This window comes from Mirounga leonina, unplaced genomic scaffold (assembly GCF_011800145.1).
Source record: "Mirounga leonina isolate KUSES-001 unplaced genomic scaffold, KU_Mleo_1.0 Mir_101664, whole genome shotgun sequence".
NCBI classification, from domain to species: Eukaryota; Metazoa; Chordata; class Mammalia; order Carnivora; family Phocidae; genus Mirounga; species Mirounga leonina.
In genome coordinates this window covers 14,150,271-14,167,595 of record NW_023270175.1, presented here as the reverse complement: position 1 = coordinate 14,167,595, position 17,325 = coordinate 14,150,271, and the positions used below count along the sequence as shown (strand labels likewise).

General features: G+C 43.0%; 1 protein-coding gene across 1 annotated transcript in view; it reads right to left on the bottom strand.

The window, feature by feature from the left end:
* GRIA3 (glutamate ionotropic receptor AMPA type subunit 3) overlaps positions 1 to 17,325 on the bottom strand; it is a 275,026-nt gene that overhangs the window by 39,565 nt on the left and 218,136 nt on the right. The window contains exon 13 of the mRNA XM_035008174.1: positions 16,276 to 16,474. Within this exon, the coding sequence (XP_034864065.1) occupies positions 16,276 to 16,474 (199 nt within the window). The remainder of the gene's footprint in view (positions 1 to 16,275; positions 16,475 to 17,325) is intronic.

Sequence of the window (17,325 nt, the reverse complement as noted above, 5' to 3'; positions counted from 1 at the left end):
GTAAGACTGGGGGAATTAGACGGGTTGAATGTTAAGGCCATTGGGCGTGGTTCCTGTCATACCGTGACCATGATATTGAAACAAGCCCTACCAAAAGTTCCACACTGAGGGGTGCCTGGGTGGCTCAGTCAGTTAACCGTCTGACTTCAGCTCAGGTCATGATCTTAGGGTCCTGGGATTGAGTCCTGCATCAAGCCCCACATCGGGCTCTTTGCTCAGTGTGGAGTCTGTTTCTCCCTCTGCCCCTCCCTCTGCTAGTGTTCTCTCTCTCAAATAAATAAAATCTTTAAAAAAAAAAAAGTCCCACACTGAAACGAATGCTGCCAAATCGCAAATTTGCAAATCAAACCCCATTATAAATAGAAACAGATTCATGAGCTGAAGCAAAATTGTTCTTGTTTTTAAGAATCATCTAGAAAACTAGGTTGTTTCATATTCAGGCCTGTTGTATTTACCACAACTATTGAACAGAAACAAAACCAAAGTATGAAAGCTCTCCAGAGTAAATCCAATCAAACCATTATTTCATTTGACTTGAGTTCTGATAGATAACAGTTATCACCTCTATTCAGTAAGGATCAACAGTCAAACTGCAGAAGGAAGCCATGTTGAATCCTAAAGGATTTGGAAGAGTAAAGGGAATCTGAAAGTCTTGGTTGCATTTCCAAATTTCGTATATTTTCTAGTACCTGTGAAACCTGTGGCCTGTGGGATAATTTATTAGGAGTCATTTCGAAATTCATTCTCCTTAAGTCCCCATTTTGGTGCCAGCACCTTATTACCAAATAAATACAGTAACTTGAAAAACAGGCTCTCTATATATCTCAAGCAAGACCATTATTATCTGGTGCTATTTCAGAAAAGTGGAGTAGGCCAATAATACTTAAAAAATAAGTTATGTGTTTTCCTCTAGGATTCTCCTGCTTGCCTTCTATTCCAACTCTGATCAACCAATGGCCGACCTTTATCAGCCGAAATGCTTACCGCTCACTACCTCCCACCCTCCATCCCCACCAGTGCCACAACAGTAGTGAATTCAACAAATTAAAGACTGTTTATGCAGACCCGTATGGTTTTCAGAGCCCATTAGGATAATCTGTCACTGTTATCTGGTTTTCTTTCTCAGAATTAGAGAGCTTGTTTCTCTTAACCCAAGATTTTTTGCAGTCACTTGCAAATTTTAATTTCCATTAGGATGCCTTTTCCTTCACAGTCCTGCATGTAAAGACAACGGAATATTTAATTAAGAACCCTCCTAGATAGTCATCTCTCTTTGAGGCTTGCTTTCAATACCTTCTGCCTTGAAATTGTTTGTCAGTATGGTGGAAAAAAATGGACTCCCTCCCCGCTTCTACACCTAATGGCAATCTGCATTTCTACTGATTTCTATCCAGGTCATTCATTATCCACTCACTGAAAAGTATGTTATTAATGAGAAGCAGGTAGGAGTCATGCTGTCCTCCCCAGGTTTAAATGGATCTTTAAGATGGTACAATCAAACAGATATGCAAAATAGGCCATTAATGCAACATTAAGTTTACAAATTTAAATACAAAATCAGGGAATGCAGAACTTTTTAAGTTTCTCATCATTTCAGTCTTGGCAACATGGGACATGCTGAATATATAGTACAGTGTTGGGAAGACACGGATCCAAAGCATTGAAAAAATAACCGATGTTTAGAAGGGAGACTCCAAGATTAGCTACCAGACTTCTGGAATGCTGTAACTGTATCTATGTAGATTGGCTCAACTTCAGGAAGTAAGGTTTTCAGCACCTTCAAACTTGCCTTTCCCTGGTTTTGTGCTGCTATGCCTAGATAAGAGTATGCCTTCCATCATGTAACAGATGAATTCTTAGAAAAATCTGTGCCATGAATTAGATTCATTTTTGAAAATCAAATTTTATCTCTTTCGATGCATGGGCTGTTTTATGTTTATTTCTGACAGCCCTCCTCTTAGGTTTTTCTGACAAGCAGTTAATGATCTGTAAACACCAAAATGCACTAAGGGATCTCCATTTTCCAGGGAAGACTATATTTCTAATGTGAGTAATTAGTATTTATTGCTTTTATTAGTTGTGAATTTTCTGATATAAGGATTACTTAAGGAAGAGTCTGGCTGTGTTGTGTAGCCAAAGGTTTGGGAAGAAAAGGGAAGCTTTCAAGATAACAAATGGTTTTAACTCGCCCCTGTTAATCTCTGGACTGGCAGAAGGGCAATCCCCATAATTGCCGGGGAAGACGAAAACGCCAGCACAAAGCGATTTGAGGTGGGAGGTCCTGATACACTGGACACTGTGCTGCATCCCTGAAGTGCCCCTGGGCCCCAGAAGAGAGATCCGTGGTAACAGTATGGGTCCCAGGGGAATAGAAGGGAAAAAGATTGGACACTAGGTAGACAAAAACTCATCTGGTCTCCACAGAAGAGAGAAATTACTCTTGAGTGAGGGGGAGGGTGGAGGTCTCGTCTCTGTCGTAATCAGCACCCATGCTTCTGTTTGGGAGATGGTGATGGTGGCACCCCATGGGAGGTTAGAAAGAAGGCATGGTCCCTCTTAAGTATTCATCAGCATTGCAAATAATTTGTGGTGGGAATACTCAACTACCTTCTTAACATTTCCCCACGCGGGCTTCACCCTGTATGAGTCTGAGCAATGCCCAGAGCTCACACTGACTGGAAACCTGTTCAAATGGCCCCTAACCGATGGTGTGGATGAAGGCTGGGCAGTCTGGTCGCTGGGCCGGAAAGCATTTCTCTCCTGCTTGGGAATCAGAACGCTCTTGCTACTGCCCTGGTGCATCACACCCCTGTTTGCCTCATGCCCATAGCATGCAGAAGTGGCAGGGACGATGCAGAATTAGCAAAAGGCAGGGAGGAAGAAAAGAGCACAGCCATTCCACTTCTTTCTTGAAGGCCCAAAGAGCCAGCACTTCAGTCTGGTTACAAATATCCACCATACCCCTCTTTCCTAGAAAGATGAGCCCTCATGAACCCTTCTTAGTAGAGATACCAGGAGGAGGGTCCGGCTCAAATTCCCCTCACCAGTCACCTGCTCTTACTCTTGGGAGGCTTCACCCTGCCATGTGGGTACCTGGGGCTATCCACTCCACAGGTCTCCTGTGTGGGAAAGGTTGACCCTCTGGTCTCCCTAATGCCTCTGTAAGAAACAAATGCAATTGTGTATGTGGCCCAATGCCCAGACCCAGCAGGTTAAATAGGAAAAGGGAGGGGGGTAAGGAACAGGGAGGGGTACATTAGAAAAGTGCTTCTGAGACAAACCAAAACCACGATGAGATACCACCTCACACCTGTCAGCATGGCTACAATGAACAACACAGGAAACGACAGGTGTTGGGGAGGATGCCGAGAAAGGGGAACCCTCTTACACCGTTGGTGGGAATGCAAACTGGTGCAGTCACTCTGGGAAACAGTATGGAGGTTCCTCAAAGAGTTGAAAATAGTACTACGATCCAGCAATTGCACTGCTAGGCAGTTACCTAAAGGATACAAAAATACTGATTCAAAGGGGCATATGCACCCCGATGTTTATAGCAGCATTATCAACAATAGCCAAACTCTGGAAAGAGCTCAGATGTCCATCGACTGATGAGTGGATAAAGAAGAGGTGGTATATATACACAATGGAATACTACTCAGCCATCAAAAGAATGAAATCTTGCCATTTGCAACAATGTGGATGGACCTAGAGGTTGTTATGCTACACGAAATAAGTCGGGCAGAGAAAGACAAATACCATGATCTCACTCAAATGTGGAATTTAAGAAACAAAACAGATGAACATAAGGGAAGGGGGAAAAAAAGAGCGGGAAACAAACCATAAGAGACTCTTAAGGATAGAGAACAAACAGGGTCGCTGGAAGGAGGTGGGTGGGGGAATGGGCTAGATGGGGGATGGGTATTGAGGGCACTTGTGATGAGCACTGGGTGTTGTATGAAAGTGATGAATCACTGAATTCTACTCCTGAAACCAATATTGCACTGTATGGTAACTAATTAGAATTTAAATAAAAATATGCAGGAAAAAAAAAAGAAAAGGCGTCCAGCCGAAGGACAGGTGTTTCCCAGCTCCTGGCTCGTCTTTCCTTTCTGGACCAGTTTTAAAATATACTCCTCTTCCTGATAGTATTTACGTCCTCCTAATTCTGAGCTCTTCCCAGTGACCGGGTTCATGTCTACCCAGCGAAGTTCCTCTGGACTCCCTGAGGCGTCTGAGGAGCCGTTAACACGGCACAGCACAGCCTCTGCATCATAAAAGACGCAAAAGGACCCAGAGGGAGGGAGGCCAGAGGTCATGTGATAGTGGCAAGAGCTTTGGTAATAGGCCAAGAGTTCAAAGCTCTTGTTGTAATTTCTCATTCTGCCCCTTTTCATTTTTAAAAAGGCCCTTTCTCGTGCCCATAGTTTCCAATGATATTTTAATACTTGAACTTCCCCAAGTGAAGGCCAGCTGTTGTGTTTGTCTATCTACTGTCCTCTGGCCTGGGGAATTTCGGAGTTTAGGAGTGCCTGAAGCCTCTGTAAGAAGCCCGACACAGCAGCCCTGACCCCTCGAGACCCCGCAGGTTACACGGGGAAAGAGATGGAGGGAGGGCTGGTAGCTTCTGTCATGCTGGCGGGAGATTTCAAGCTCCTGAGCAATCTCTACCCTCTGTCCCATTGTTTTATTTCTCTTTATGACATTGCTTGTGCCCCTGCTGCTTTCCAGGTTCTACTGGTTTTGTTTTTCTGTGCTGACTAGCATCTAGGGATGTTCACCGAAATTCTTCCAGGTAGGGCCATTGGAGGTAAGAGATTCTCTGAAGCCTCTATGAAATCGCTAATATGGCAGCCCCGATCGCGTGACACCCAGCTGGTAAGAGAAGGAAAGAGAAAGGGAGGTGAGGGGCAGTTAAAGGGAAGTAGGAGAGAGCTATCTTCTACTTCTGTCCTGTTTTTTCCTAGGAAATTCCTCTACTCACAGCTTTGACCTAGGTCATACTGATTGAAATCTCCACTGATAACCAACTCCTGGACCTAGCCACCGGCCATCGTCTAGGATGGGAAGTTGGTATCAGGGGCTTGCTGAAGGGTCCACAAAGACACTAATACAACAGTCCTGGTCACTCAAGACCCACGCAGTAAATGAGCAATGGAAAAGGAAGGGTGTCATAGGGATCATAGGAGAAAATATAAACATTCCGAGGCCTCTGGACATTATTACCCTGTAGTGTCATTTCTTCATCACTTTTAGGACTTCTATAGTCCATAGTCTCCAGATACCATTGCTTGAGCTTCCCTATAGATTTCTGTCTGCTCTTGGGGCACCCTAAAGCCTCAGATTCCAGTCCCTTAAACAATCATCTCCCATTGGTTCCTGTTGATCAGAGGAAAATTTTTCCTTTCTTTCCCTCTCTGACAGGAATACTGGGAGGAGGAGGCTAGCACTCAGCCAGTCAGCTGTGTTCACTCTCAAGATACCTCTTCCTGCCAGACAGGCCCTAGCTACTTCTACTCAGGCTTCTCTCTGCCTTATAGGCCCAGCCTCCAGCCTTCCCCCTGTATCCTTCATGTAGGATTAATGGAAAAAAAGCAAATCCAAATCATCAAAGTAGAAATTCTCTTCTATGTTATGCAATCAAACGTTCTTCAAAGCAGCTCTTAGTCATGTGTGTTGGTATCACTTGGGGTGCTAGTTTAAAAATGCCGATCAATAGAACCTATGGGATCAACATGGCAGGAGGAGGCATTAGCCCAATAATCTGTGTTTTAAAATAGCTCTCCAAATGATTTTATATGAAAACATTGCTCTAGTGCAGTCATTCATCAGATTATTGAGTCCCCTATTCAACATCCCTGACAAGTGGCCATTAGCTTATTCTTGAATCCCTTCAAAGATGAACAGCTCACTATCTATGGAGACAGCTCATTCTATTTTTGGATTGCTCTACGAGAATGTTCTTCTTACAATGAGCCAAAAATCTCTATCCCTGTAATATCTACCCTTTGAGTTTTGTTCTGTCCCTTAGGGCCCCACAAAACAAGTACAATTCATCTTTGAAATGTCTACCCTTCAAATATTTTTAAGACAATCCTAATATATTCTACTGCTGCATATTTTCTTCAAGCTAAATAGTCTCAATTCTTGTGATGTGAAAAACAATCTTGCAAAAAATTGTAGACCAGTCCCTGTAGGTCAGCTCTTTGGGCAATTCCAGCTAGGAGTGTTTTAAGACAAGACCAACACGGAGCTATGAGAAGCATGGTTGTCCTCTTGATGTCAACTCTAAAACTCTGAAGGTGTCCTCCAAGCACCTGTCTCTTACCTTGGACAACTTTCTATGGATCTGTTTTGCGTGAATGTATCCAAGCCTCCTTGAATATATTTATATTTCTCCTCAATCACTGACCATGCTATTCTCAACCTTCTTGCTTATACAATTGGCTGAAACCCCAGGCCGAGAAAATAAAGCAAAAATGTGCTTCAGGCTTTGGCCAGTGGGGTAGTTTGCTCCCTGCTGCTTTCATATATAACAAACTTCAGATATTTGTTCATTACGATTACCCAAATGATGGTGGTGGTGGTGGTGGTGTGTGTGTGTGTGTGTGCACATGCGCACACATGTGTATGTGTGTCTGTTTGGAAGAAAGGGGCAGGATACAAATATTTGGAAATCAAACCTCAAAACTCTGTGCAAAGGGGCTTTAATATGATTCTCTTCATGATTACCCCATTAATACTACCACATTCAGGAAAAGGGACTGCTCACTTTGGCTGAAATAATGTCTATTATAGTGGGATTATTTTTAAACATGAAGTGTTGGTTATGAAATCTTTCATTTGGTATTGTTTGCCAAAGCAGCGATGGATTTTGCTTTTCAACACTGGTTCTTCAAACTCATTTAAAAGAAAGCAAAGTATTCTTTGGAGAGTCCCTTTTTAATGAACCTCATCTTCACATGCCAAATATGAATGATGAAATTAGAAATAAGACATCGCTCAGAGCACCCTGGTCTCAAGCAATGATTTCCAATTTACCCATGGCAGTCTATAGATTGACTTCTACCATGATGCTATTGTTTCAAAGCAATACTTTTTCTGGGAACCTTTTTTTCCATCCTAAATTTCCTCCCCCAAACATATACACATACACTATCTTGTACAAACAAATCTTAGTGTGAACCCTATAGAAAACTAACAGTTCCTCAGTCAAGAATAGCCATAGTCTAACATGATATAAAGTCATGGTCTTGTTTTTTTGTTGTTGTTGTTGTTGTTGTTTTTGTCACATATATATTCTCACGTACCGCTTGAACTATTTTTAAATTTTTTCTACTTTAAAATCTTTTCTCTCCAAATATTTTGAAGATGTCCCTTTCTCCAGAAACCTTTTCTGATTAATTCATCTGACTCCCCTATTGTTTATATATTGGACTCAGGGGTCTGGATGGCATCTCCTATTCATTCCCAGAATGTCTAGGACAGGGTTCTTTACCCAGTGGGTTGGAAAATCAGTGCTACTGAATGATGCTAGAAATAGTCTGTGGGTACCTGTGTGGCCTAGTCAGTTAAGTGTCCGCCTTCGGCTCAGGTCATGATCCTGGCATCCTGGGATGGAGCCGGGTGTCGGGCTCCCTGCTGAGTGGTCAGCCTGCTTCTCCCTCTCTCTCTGCCCTTCCCCCTTCCCCCTGCTCATGCACACGTGCTCTCTCTCTCTCAAATATATAAATAAATTAAAAAAAAATCTTAAAAAAGAAATAGTCTGTAACCCAGACCAGAGACTCAAAGAAGATAAAATTGAGAGTCAAATAAATCAGGCTGTGAACACACAAGAATTTTTACAAAACTGAGAAGATTCAGTTCCAGAATTCAGGTTTCTTTAGGCATAGCAGCTAAGCACCTTCAACCACCTTCAGGAACCTCTTCATTAGGGCACCAGGGAGTGTGCACATAGGAGATCAATAATGTACAGACAGATGCCCACAATCAGAACTGGAAAGAAATGCAACAGATCATCACTATCCAAGTCCTTCCATCAGACAGGTAACATTCTCAACCATTTAGAACAGAAAGAAGGTGAGTTTCATTCTACCATCCATCACCTGCATTCTGGTGCGATCTTACAGGGGCATCAGAATTGCAGCACAAACACAGAAAGAGAAAGCATGTTCCCTCAAAGGTTTGTTACAAGCTGGAATTGGTAGCTAAAATATCCGGGACCCTCCATACACATACGTGATATAGACAGGACTTTAGGTTTTTTTCAACACTTACATACATACACATACCTCCCCCTCAGCTGCAGTCCTGTATTAAGATGAAACTTTGTGATACTAGCTATACTAGCTAAAGTTCTGCCCTAGCATCCTCTTCCTATTGGGAGAGAGGCATTTATAGCCTAAGAGAAGAGTAGGATTGTTTGAGCAGCAATGGGAAGAAAACAGAACAGAAAATGTCCTCATCTTTTGTATCAAAATAGACCTTAAAAGTTAAAACAGAGAAACAAAGAATTGTCACACAATCCAACAATTCCACTCCTAGGTATATACTGAAAGGATCTGAAAACAGGGATTCAAAGAGCTCTTTGTACACCAATGTTCACTGCAGCATTATTACTTGGATAGGGTTAATCCTCAAAAAAATTTTCAAGTCCAGAAGCCCCTGTGTTTCATGCCTTTACTGTGTCTTACTGCTTTCTTCTTAGAAGATGGATTTATGGTAGAAGTGTATTTTCACAGGTGACTAACTCCATTTTGCAAAAACGTAACTACTGTCCCCCTGGTGCCTAACTTGATATGATAGACCCTCAATATTTATTTGCTCTCTGATTAAAAATGTAGAAGATGTTGAAGACTGGGATGAATATGACCGCAGGACATCACCTAGTAGTTTTTTTGGAAAAAAAATCATATCAAGGTTTTGTTTGTGTGAGTTGCCTTTTCCTTTCAAAATTAGAGTGCAGGGGTGCCTGGGTGGCTCAGTCGTTGGATGTCTGCCTTCAGCTCAGGTCATGATCCCAGGGTCCTGGGATCGAGTCCCGCATTGGGCTCCCTGCTCAGCGGGGAGCCTGCTTCTCCCTCTCCCACTCCCTCTGCTTGTGTTCCCTCTCTCACTGTGTGTCTCTCTGTGAAATAAATAGGTAAAATCTTAAAACAAACAAAAAAACAAAAGTAGAGTGCAACCAACCATTCTAGTTGACCGAATATTTTTGTTAGCTGCGTTTCAGGAAGTTGAAATTTTACTTGATCCTGATGGTCAAGTTTTTAGACATCTGCATGGTGATGAAGGAGAATTTAATAATTAACCTGCGCCAGCTTGCCAGGTGAACTCAAGGAATGTCTAATTGAACAGATGGGCCCAATTCCTCCAACTAGAAGCGCTGAGGGGATTTGATTTTGTCAGCTAAGGAAAGAAAGTGAGATCCTGAGGTGAATTACTCTAGGGAAGAGAGTTTCAGAGTTCTCCCCAAGATCCTGGGGATCCTGTGTGGTGTTAATTACTCTGGCATTGTCTGAGAGAGTTGGCAGCCTCAAAGAAAAGGAAGACTCCCTTAGGCTTTCTGGGCTGTGAAATGCTCTCATAAGCAAGTAGGTTACCTGGGAGGACTCACAGAGAAATGCTAATGAAATCCATATGGTTGGTTACTTTGGGCAGATGGCCTGCATGCCCCCTTGGAAGCACCTGAAGGTTCTAGGTGGTCTTCAAGGGCAGCTCTGACTCGTGCATGGTGAAGTGGTTGAATCTGCAGGCCACAAAGGAATGGCTGAAAATGGACTAAGAGATGAGGTCAGGAGTAGTATTTTATAACAGGGGTAGGGATGGGATCAGGAGGATGGGGAGGGGGGAGGATACAAGCGAGCTTTCTCTCTCCTCCCAAAGCCAGGCAGAAACCCACCTCTCTTCCACTGAGCCAGCAGAGATTATTTTATTTTCTCTTCTTTTCTTCTTGGGAAATACCCCTCCCTCATGTCTCCACAGAGCCTTGTTGGGAGTCTTTATGCTTTAATTGTTCTAGTGTTGGGCCCTTCCTCTGAAGTCTCCTGGGATTTGGGGCGCCTGGGTGGCTCAGTCGGTGGAGCATGGGGCTCTTGATTTCAGCTCAGGTAATGATCTCAGGGTTGTGAGATTGAACCCTGCGTCAAGTTCTGCACTCAGCTTGGAGTCTGCTTGTCCCTCTCCCTCTGCTCCTCCTCCTGCTCTCTCTCTCTCAAATAAATAAGTAAAATCTTTAAAAAAAAGTCTCCTGGGACTTACAGAACCCTTCCTACTTTTAGAGATCTTTCTGTGATATTATCCTCTTACTAACCCTATAAGGAAGGTAAAGCAGAGAACATTCCCTTGATAGATGAGGAAACTGAGACCAAATGCTTCTTACCCAAAGAAAAACAAGAAAGTCATGAGTGGATGTAGAACCAGAAATCATTTTCATCCTCTCTCTTTTTCTTTCCAGTTTTATCCAGCCACAACATAACCCTTGGCATATCAGAAACTATAATCAGCTGTGAATAATAGCCGTTTGCTGTGTTTGTGGCATTCACTCTAGTTTTATGGATGTCTTCCTTTTTCTATGCCATCTTATCTTGGATCCTTTTGAGGTTGTCAGAGCATGGGAAAATGTCATTTAAAAGTGTGTATAGGTTTTCTTTTCTAATTGATCCATTAAGGGATATAAAGACAAAGATCAACTAGGAGATAATACAGACGCCTTAGCATGTGCTGCACCAGAGGCTTGATTCATGCATAACACCCCCTGTTTCTGTGAACACTCAAGCCAGAAAGGCAGTGAGATGGGATGGACAGAGGACCCAATCTGGACTCAGAGTTCTAGCTCTTCCCCGTGGAGCTGAGTGACATTCGGCAAGCCACAAAGCCATTTTGCCCCATGTGTTTCCTCCATGAGGTAGGGGGCAATCATACCTGTTTTGGTAGCATTGCAGGATTGTCAAGGGCATCGAATGTGGTAATGTATGTGAATATGTGTTGCAAATTGACAGCCTGCTAGATTGTGAGCTTCCAGAGGGTAGAGGCCATTTCTGTTTTATTCATTACCTACCTGACTTTCGTGTTGGGGTTGTGAAGAATCATTAACCCTACTGTTATTCACCATGGGGTGTACCCACAGATTGGCAGGTGCGGGGAAGGAGCGACATAAAACTAAACACTGTCAGCTGCCCTGGAGGTGTGATCATCTAGTTTCCTGACATGCCTATATTTCAGGTCAGTCTGTCCCCCGAAATAACCTCCAAGTATGGTGGAAAACCCTGTCTAGGTGTTTTCATGTGATTTGGCCAAAGACAGGCAGAAATTTAATTTTGTGTACGGAGATGGAGCCTCAGTGCTTAGCCTGGAACTTGGTATATGGAGTATGCTCAAAAAAAGAGTTATTATTGAAAGAGTGAAGAATACACAGTAGAATCTAGGGCATTATTATTAGCCTGTCTTCATTGCTACATTATCTCCTTTCTCTTGGAGACAGATACTAGGTGTGTTGTCAGTTGTGGGCAGTTGTCAGGTCAACCAACCTCCACTCCCTTGGAAGGTGTCCTCTCCACCCAGGTCAAGACTTGCATGCAAGGAAGACCTACAGAACCACAGATCCCTGGCTGCTGAGGGCTGGGAAAAGCCAACAGCTGTCTGGGTGTACCTTTCCCTCTTCCAGAGGCCTATGTGGTCAGGCCTCAGCATCCTCTCCTTGTGCCTGCGCCTCTACCTCCAGTCTTGACCTCTGAGGTCTAAGAGTCTTGTCGTGTACGACATAGGAAAATAAGACTGTTTTTGATAAGGTGGCATCCAAATAGCCATGTCAAAATTAAAAGACAAATTTTTCTTTCGAAAAACTGTCAAGTGGTATGTACCACAAATGTCTCTGACCTGCCATCCCTCGATGTCAACTCATCTCTGGTTGTTGCTATTATGTTGTCCCTAGTGTGTGGTTTGGCTGTGTCCTCAAACATTTGGTCTCATCATATGTGTCTTCAAACCAATTAAATCTGGTTGCAGTTGTCCAAGTATATTGTCTTTCAAAATTGCAAATTCATCATAGTACTTGGTGAGAAAATTTTTAACAAAAGGATTTTATATTTTGACATGTTTCCTAAGGCTAGGGGTTGGGTTATGGGGTTAGGGAGGTCTGTTGTGTGCATAGCTCAGTTGTAACAAAGCATAAAGATTCACGGTTAGTTTTCTTGACCATGTCAAAAGGTCAACATACTCAGCAGAGGCGCATCTGTGGGGAGACTTTTCCCCTTTCCCCATATACTTCAAAAGCCCTATAATAGGTAACTGAGAAATGTTGACATGTGACTCCAATTGAAAATTCTTGTGTGTGTGTGTGTGTGTGTGTGTGAGAGAGAGAGAGAGAGAGGCTGGGGGAGAGAGAGAGATTCTGAATGTGTAAGCAGGATCTAAATACTATTAGTAGGGACTGTTTTTCAAATCAGTTTGGAGGGCTCTTCATTTACAGCCTGAATTAAAAAAAAATTAAATGACCAATGACAATTAGTCAAAGAGTCCTGTGTTCAAACAAAACAATTTCCGTGAGTAATTCAGTTGTGCTACACGGGGCGTACAACGTCTGCAAGTCAGAAGATGGTGGTCTCCAGATGAAGTTCAATTCCTCTGTCCTGCCCAGGGCCCTAGAGCAACTCACTCTCTTTCCACTCCTCTCCTTTTATGTTTAATTTCTTAAAGGGGTTCAAATTCATATTAAACATTTCATTTAAAAAAAAAAAAACAACAAAACACCTCCTTTAATCCCCTGAACTACCTTCAGTGGGGATTCAGCCAAGTCTCTGGAAAAGAAATCAAGCATCATAGTCATCTCATTATATTGCTAGGGGTCTGAAGGCAGAGAGAATGTTGGAATTGCTTTTTCTCCCAGTGCTATTTTTTTATCATGAGTCTGTATCAGGTTAAATTTCCAAAACCTAGTGGAGAATGATCATTTCGGCGCAGCTTTCGAAATCATAGCGGCATTTCTCTGGGCAATGACAATAAAGCTGTCAACTGGCTTGTTAGCATGGGTACTTCCACTGTGGTTGGGACATTTCGTTTTGGAGCTGCTGTCTAAGGAAATCAGTTTGCAAGCCAAGAAGGCTGACGGTAATATTTCAGAAGTCTCTTCCAGCTGCATGCATTTTGCTCAGTCCCGCCCCCCCCCCCAACCTTTCCTGATGGAACAGGCCTCTCTGTGCCCGTGACTTTAAGTGATTGTCAGATAACAGCTAAGGATAGCTGGAAAATGAGAGAAACAAAGGAATCATTTTAAAATACCATCATTTTAATGGCAGCCTTATCCGGGATGAGTAAAAATGTCTGCAGGGCAATTAGAAAGGAATTGTATTTTATTTATTTCTTTCTCTTAGTGGAAGAACTAGAGGGCTGGCCCCAGGCTGTTTTATGGTATTACCATTTGGTCCCTGAGGTTTTAGTATGTAGGAAAATCGGAAGAAATGAGCTCATGTTATGTTTGTAAATGTTGCATGTGATCTCGTTTTATTCTCTAAAGTTCAGAAGGCATGCCATCGGAGGGCCTCACTTTTTTCTTAGCATGGTGGAGTAACTGTTCTTAAAACTGCCTTGAGATCATTGGGGGGTGGGGGAGGGTGGTGACAAGCTAGTTCAGTGAAGTCCCTGAGTGAGAGATGATGTGTTCTGGCTGGCTGTCTTCTCTGATCGATGTGGTTCAAGGAGGGTGGAGTGGAGAACATGGAGAGGACAGATGGCTTCCGTTGGCACCCCCCCTGCCCTGATTATATGAATACCAACCTTACCCTTTGTTAGGTCTACGTGACATTTTCAATACAAGCAGGCTAAAAAAGTAGATTTTTCTAGATTGCTCAGTTTCACTCTTAGATCATCAACCTTTGTGTGCTGCCTGAAAGAACTTCCCCACAGAATCCTAATGCTGTCACCAGCGACCATTTGGGGAAAAAGAAAAGTGGTGCGTGAGAATTAGAAAATGATTTGCGTTTTCTTATACCTAGAAATATCCAGCTCCCTCTCTAATCAGATTTTCATAACAACTCCATTTCCATACGAATTACTCATTGGCTGTAAAGGTCACTAGGAATTGGTGAACATTAGAAACAGCAAACCAATTAGAATGTGGCAATAGCTATGTTCAGAATTGGATGTTGATTAAAATTGGCTCTGGTAATATGATGCTTTTTAATGAAACCATCATTGAATGGATTAGCAGACACTTTCCTGTTTTTTTTTTTTTTTTAAGATTTTATTTATTTATTCATGAGAGACAGAGAGAGAGAGAGACAGAGGCAGAGGGAGAAGCAGGCTCCCCGCGGAGCAAGGAGCCCGATGCGGGACTCGATCCCAGGACCCTGGGATCGTGACCTGAGCCGAAGGCAGACGCTCAACCGACTGAGCCACCCAGGCGTCCCACTTTCCTGGTTTTTGAGAAAGACACAAAATGCATGGGCGGGGGTGGGGTCTGGGTATGGGGACAATGACTATTTGGTCACGCTTTCCAGTCTTAATGCTAATCAATCTTCCCAGAGAGGTCTTTTGCTGGCAGTATGGATGAATGGCCTTTGAAAGCTTAACGGGAATTGATGCCATCTATCGATTACCATTTAAAGCACACCTTCCTAATTTCTAATCGTTTTTGAAGGTAAAATGCTTTCCAATGGAACGCGTATCTCTTATCAGAGGGTCCAAGTCTGGTGTCTTGATAGCCTAAGTGATCAATTACCTCATACAGCAACTTGATGCCGATTGGGATGCTGCTGAAGGTTGATACCAAAACCAGCTTGCCATGGAGCTGATTATGTGCTGACTACTCAGCAGATGGAAATCCCTGGCTTGCTGCCCTGAAACATGCGAATGATTTCATGCAGGCAGGGGATTATTCCGAGATAAGTTTCTGGGACTGCCATAGTGGTGAGGGTCAAGGCCAGCTTAGTTCCAAAAGGTCTTCATTGGTGGTTCCAATACTGGGCCCCTCTCCCTGGCTGGGGATTTTGATCTGCTTGGTAAACAGTGGTAGAAGTGAGAAAGGGATATCCAGAGCCATTGAGAATTCTTGAAAGCGTCCCAGAACTAATGCTTTCTTTTTTAGGGAATGAAAACAGTTTTTAGCTAATTGCTATAATTTTAAGAAAGGTACTCCTGGTTTCCCAGGAAGCAATTGGACAAAGCTCACGATAATACATGCAGAAATCTATTTCTTACTGATTTCTTGAAATAAGCTGGTTTTGAACCAACATCTATTTACCCTGGACTTGGAGGAAAGGTCAGTAATTAGACCCACCATCCAATAACTTGATTATTGGCTGGAGAGACTAAGTGTTTCCCTTTTACCTACTACATAAGTGGCTTCTGGATCATTGCTATAAGCAGTTTTACTGGCGACAGTAGCCGGCAGTGGTAATGTAAAGAATGGGCTCATTTTCTAATCACCATACTTTCCTGCTTGGGGCAACTAAAGCAACATTTGAGTTCTTAAACACTCCGCTGGTGGCCTTTCTTATAGTTCAGTTGGTATAGAACAAAGATCTTGATAGTTTATGTAAAAGTGGCTTGTCCATCCTATTTTCTTTCTATAATTTTCTGCTTCGATCTCCTTTCATCTTTCCTCTTGGCAGTGTTTATGCAGCTTTACTAACTTCTGCTCATGAACACCTTGCTGTTTCCCCACTAAGATCTGGCCGATGATGGGGTGGTGGGCGTGGAATAAGTGTACTCAAGAAATTTAAACAATTACCAGCCTCCCTGAAAATTGAATTATCAGCATGGATATGAATCCTTGAAACAAGCATAAAACATTTCAGTAGGAAACCATTGTCTAAAATAGAATGTGCAATTTGAGAGTTTCACTCCTCAGAGTCTTAGGCAGAGCCATGTACCTACCTTCTGTGAACTGCTGAGACATAATAAAATCATGCTTTCGTAAAAGCTAGAAAGGACAACGCATATTATTTAGTTCAGTCCCCTCATTTCTCAAGCAAGGCGATGGAGGCTGACAGAAGTGAAATGACTTGCCCAAGGACAAACAATCCCTGTGTGGCAGGGGTGGGATTCAAACCTGGGAATTCGAGACTTGTGCTCTCAATATGCCCCTTGTAATGCTGCACACAAGTCTTAGTTGTCAACAACAACGAATTGGGTCACCAACCAAGCCGTGCTGTATTTAAGACGCTCTGCTTTGATAACATCCCCACACTTTCCCCACCCTCCTTTAAAACCCCTGTGAATTTGCCTTTGTGAGAAGACGATAAAATAAAAAGCAGCCGGCCCAATTCATGGCAAAGCACTTACTCGGAAAAATTCTTTTGTCGAACCGGAGTCCAGGGTCCCATACGCAATTTCCGTCTGCTTAGCTAAGTCTTCGGCACTCTCTATGGGAGAGACCATTCTCTCCACAGTCAGAAAAGCAGCGAGATTGGCAGTATAGGACGAAATGATGATCAGGGTGAAGAACCACCAAACCCCTCCGACAATGCGCCCGGACAGCGACCTACGAGACAAAACAAAGACCAATCCAGACCCGGAGGAGCCGAATTTCAGTTTTAAAAAATCCGTATCTTTATTTCTGGAAAGAGAAGTGGTTTCAGGATAGTTGACGTAGATGATGTCAGGGAATTAAAACACCAAACCAAAGTAACAAGTTCACAACATTCCATGTCATGACGACAGATGATGATGGTACATGGATAATGCTCTTTGGGCATTTATGGCTTGTAAAGCAGGATTTTTTTAAAATCCTAGGAAAGATATCTTTTTACCAGCTCCTGCTTACATGTAAGAACTGTACTTATCAGATTCTCTTCCCGTGTGAGCTCTCCCACCTCCTTTAAGGCCAGGGGTTCTCAGCCTGCACGGTAGGATCACCTGGGATCTTCATTAAAAAAATCTCATGCTCAGGCCTACCCAACACCAGTTAAATCAGAGCCTGGGAAGTGGGACCCAGACATACATTTTTTAAAGCTCACCAGGTGATTACGGGGTACAGCCAAGGCTGAGAACCACTGATGTAAGCTGATGTCATGGGAGAAACACAGAGTCAAAAAGCCTCACATATTTGAAGAGAAATGGGTCAGTGGAGGGGTACTCTTCACTCTGAGTTTAGTAAATTTAATAAAGACTTTGCCATTTTGTGGAGTTGGTCACCTGTGAGGCAAGGAGCCATGAGATAATATTTATTAGGATCTTAATAGAAATGGCTAGTGGAGCTCAGGAGCTTAACTCCAGGGATCAAAACTTTCCCCTTTTACAAACTAAGCCTTAGCACACGGGACAGGCCTCAAGTGAAGTAGGGAACTACCTGTATAATAGAATCTGCCAGGCACTAAAAGGTTTGTTTCCACC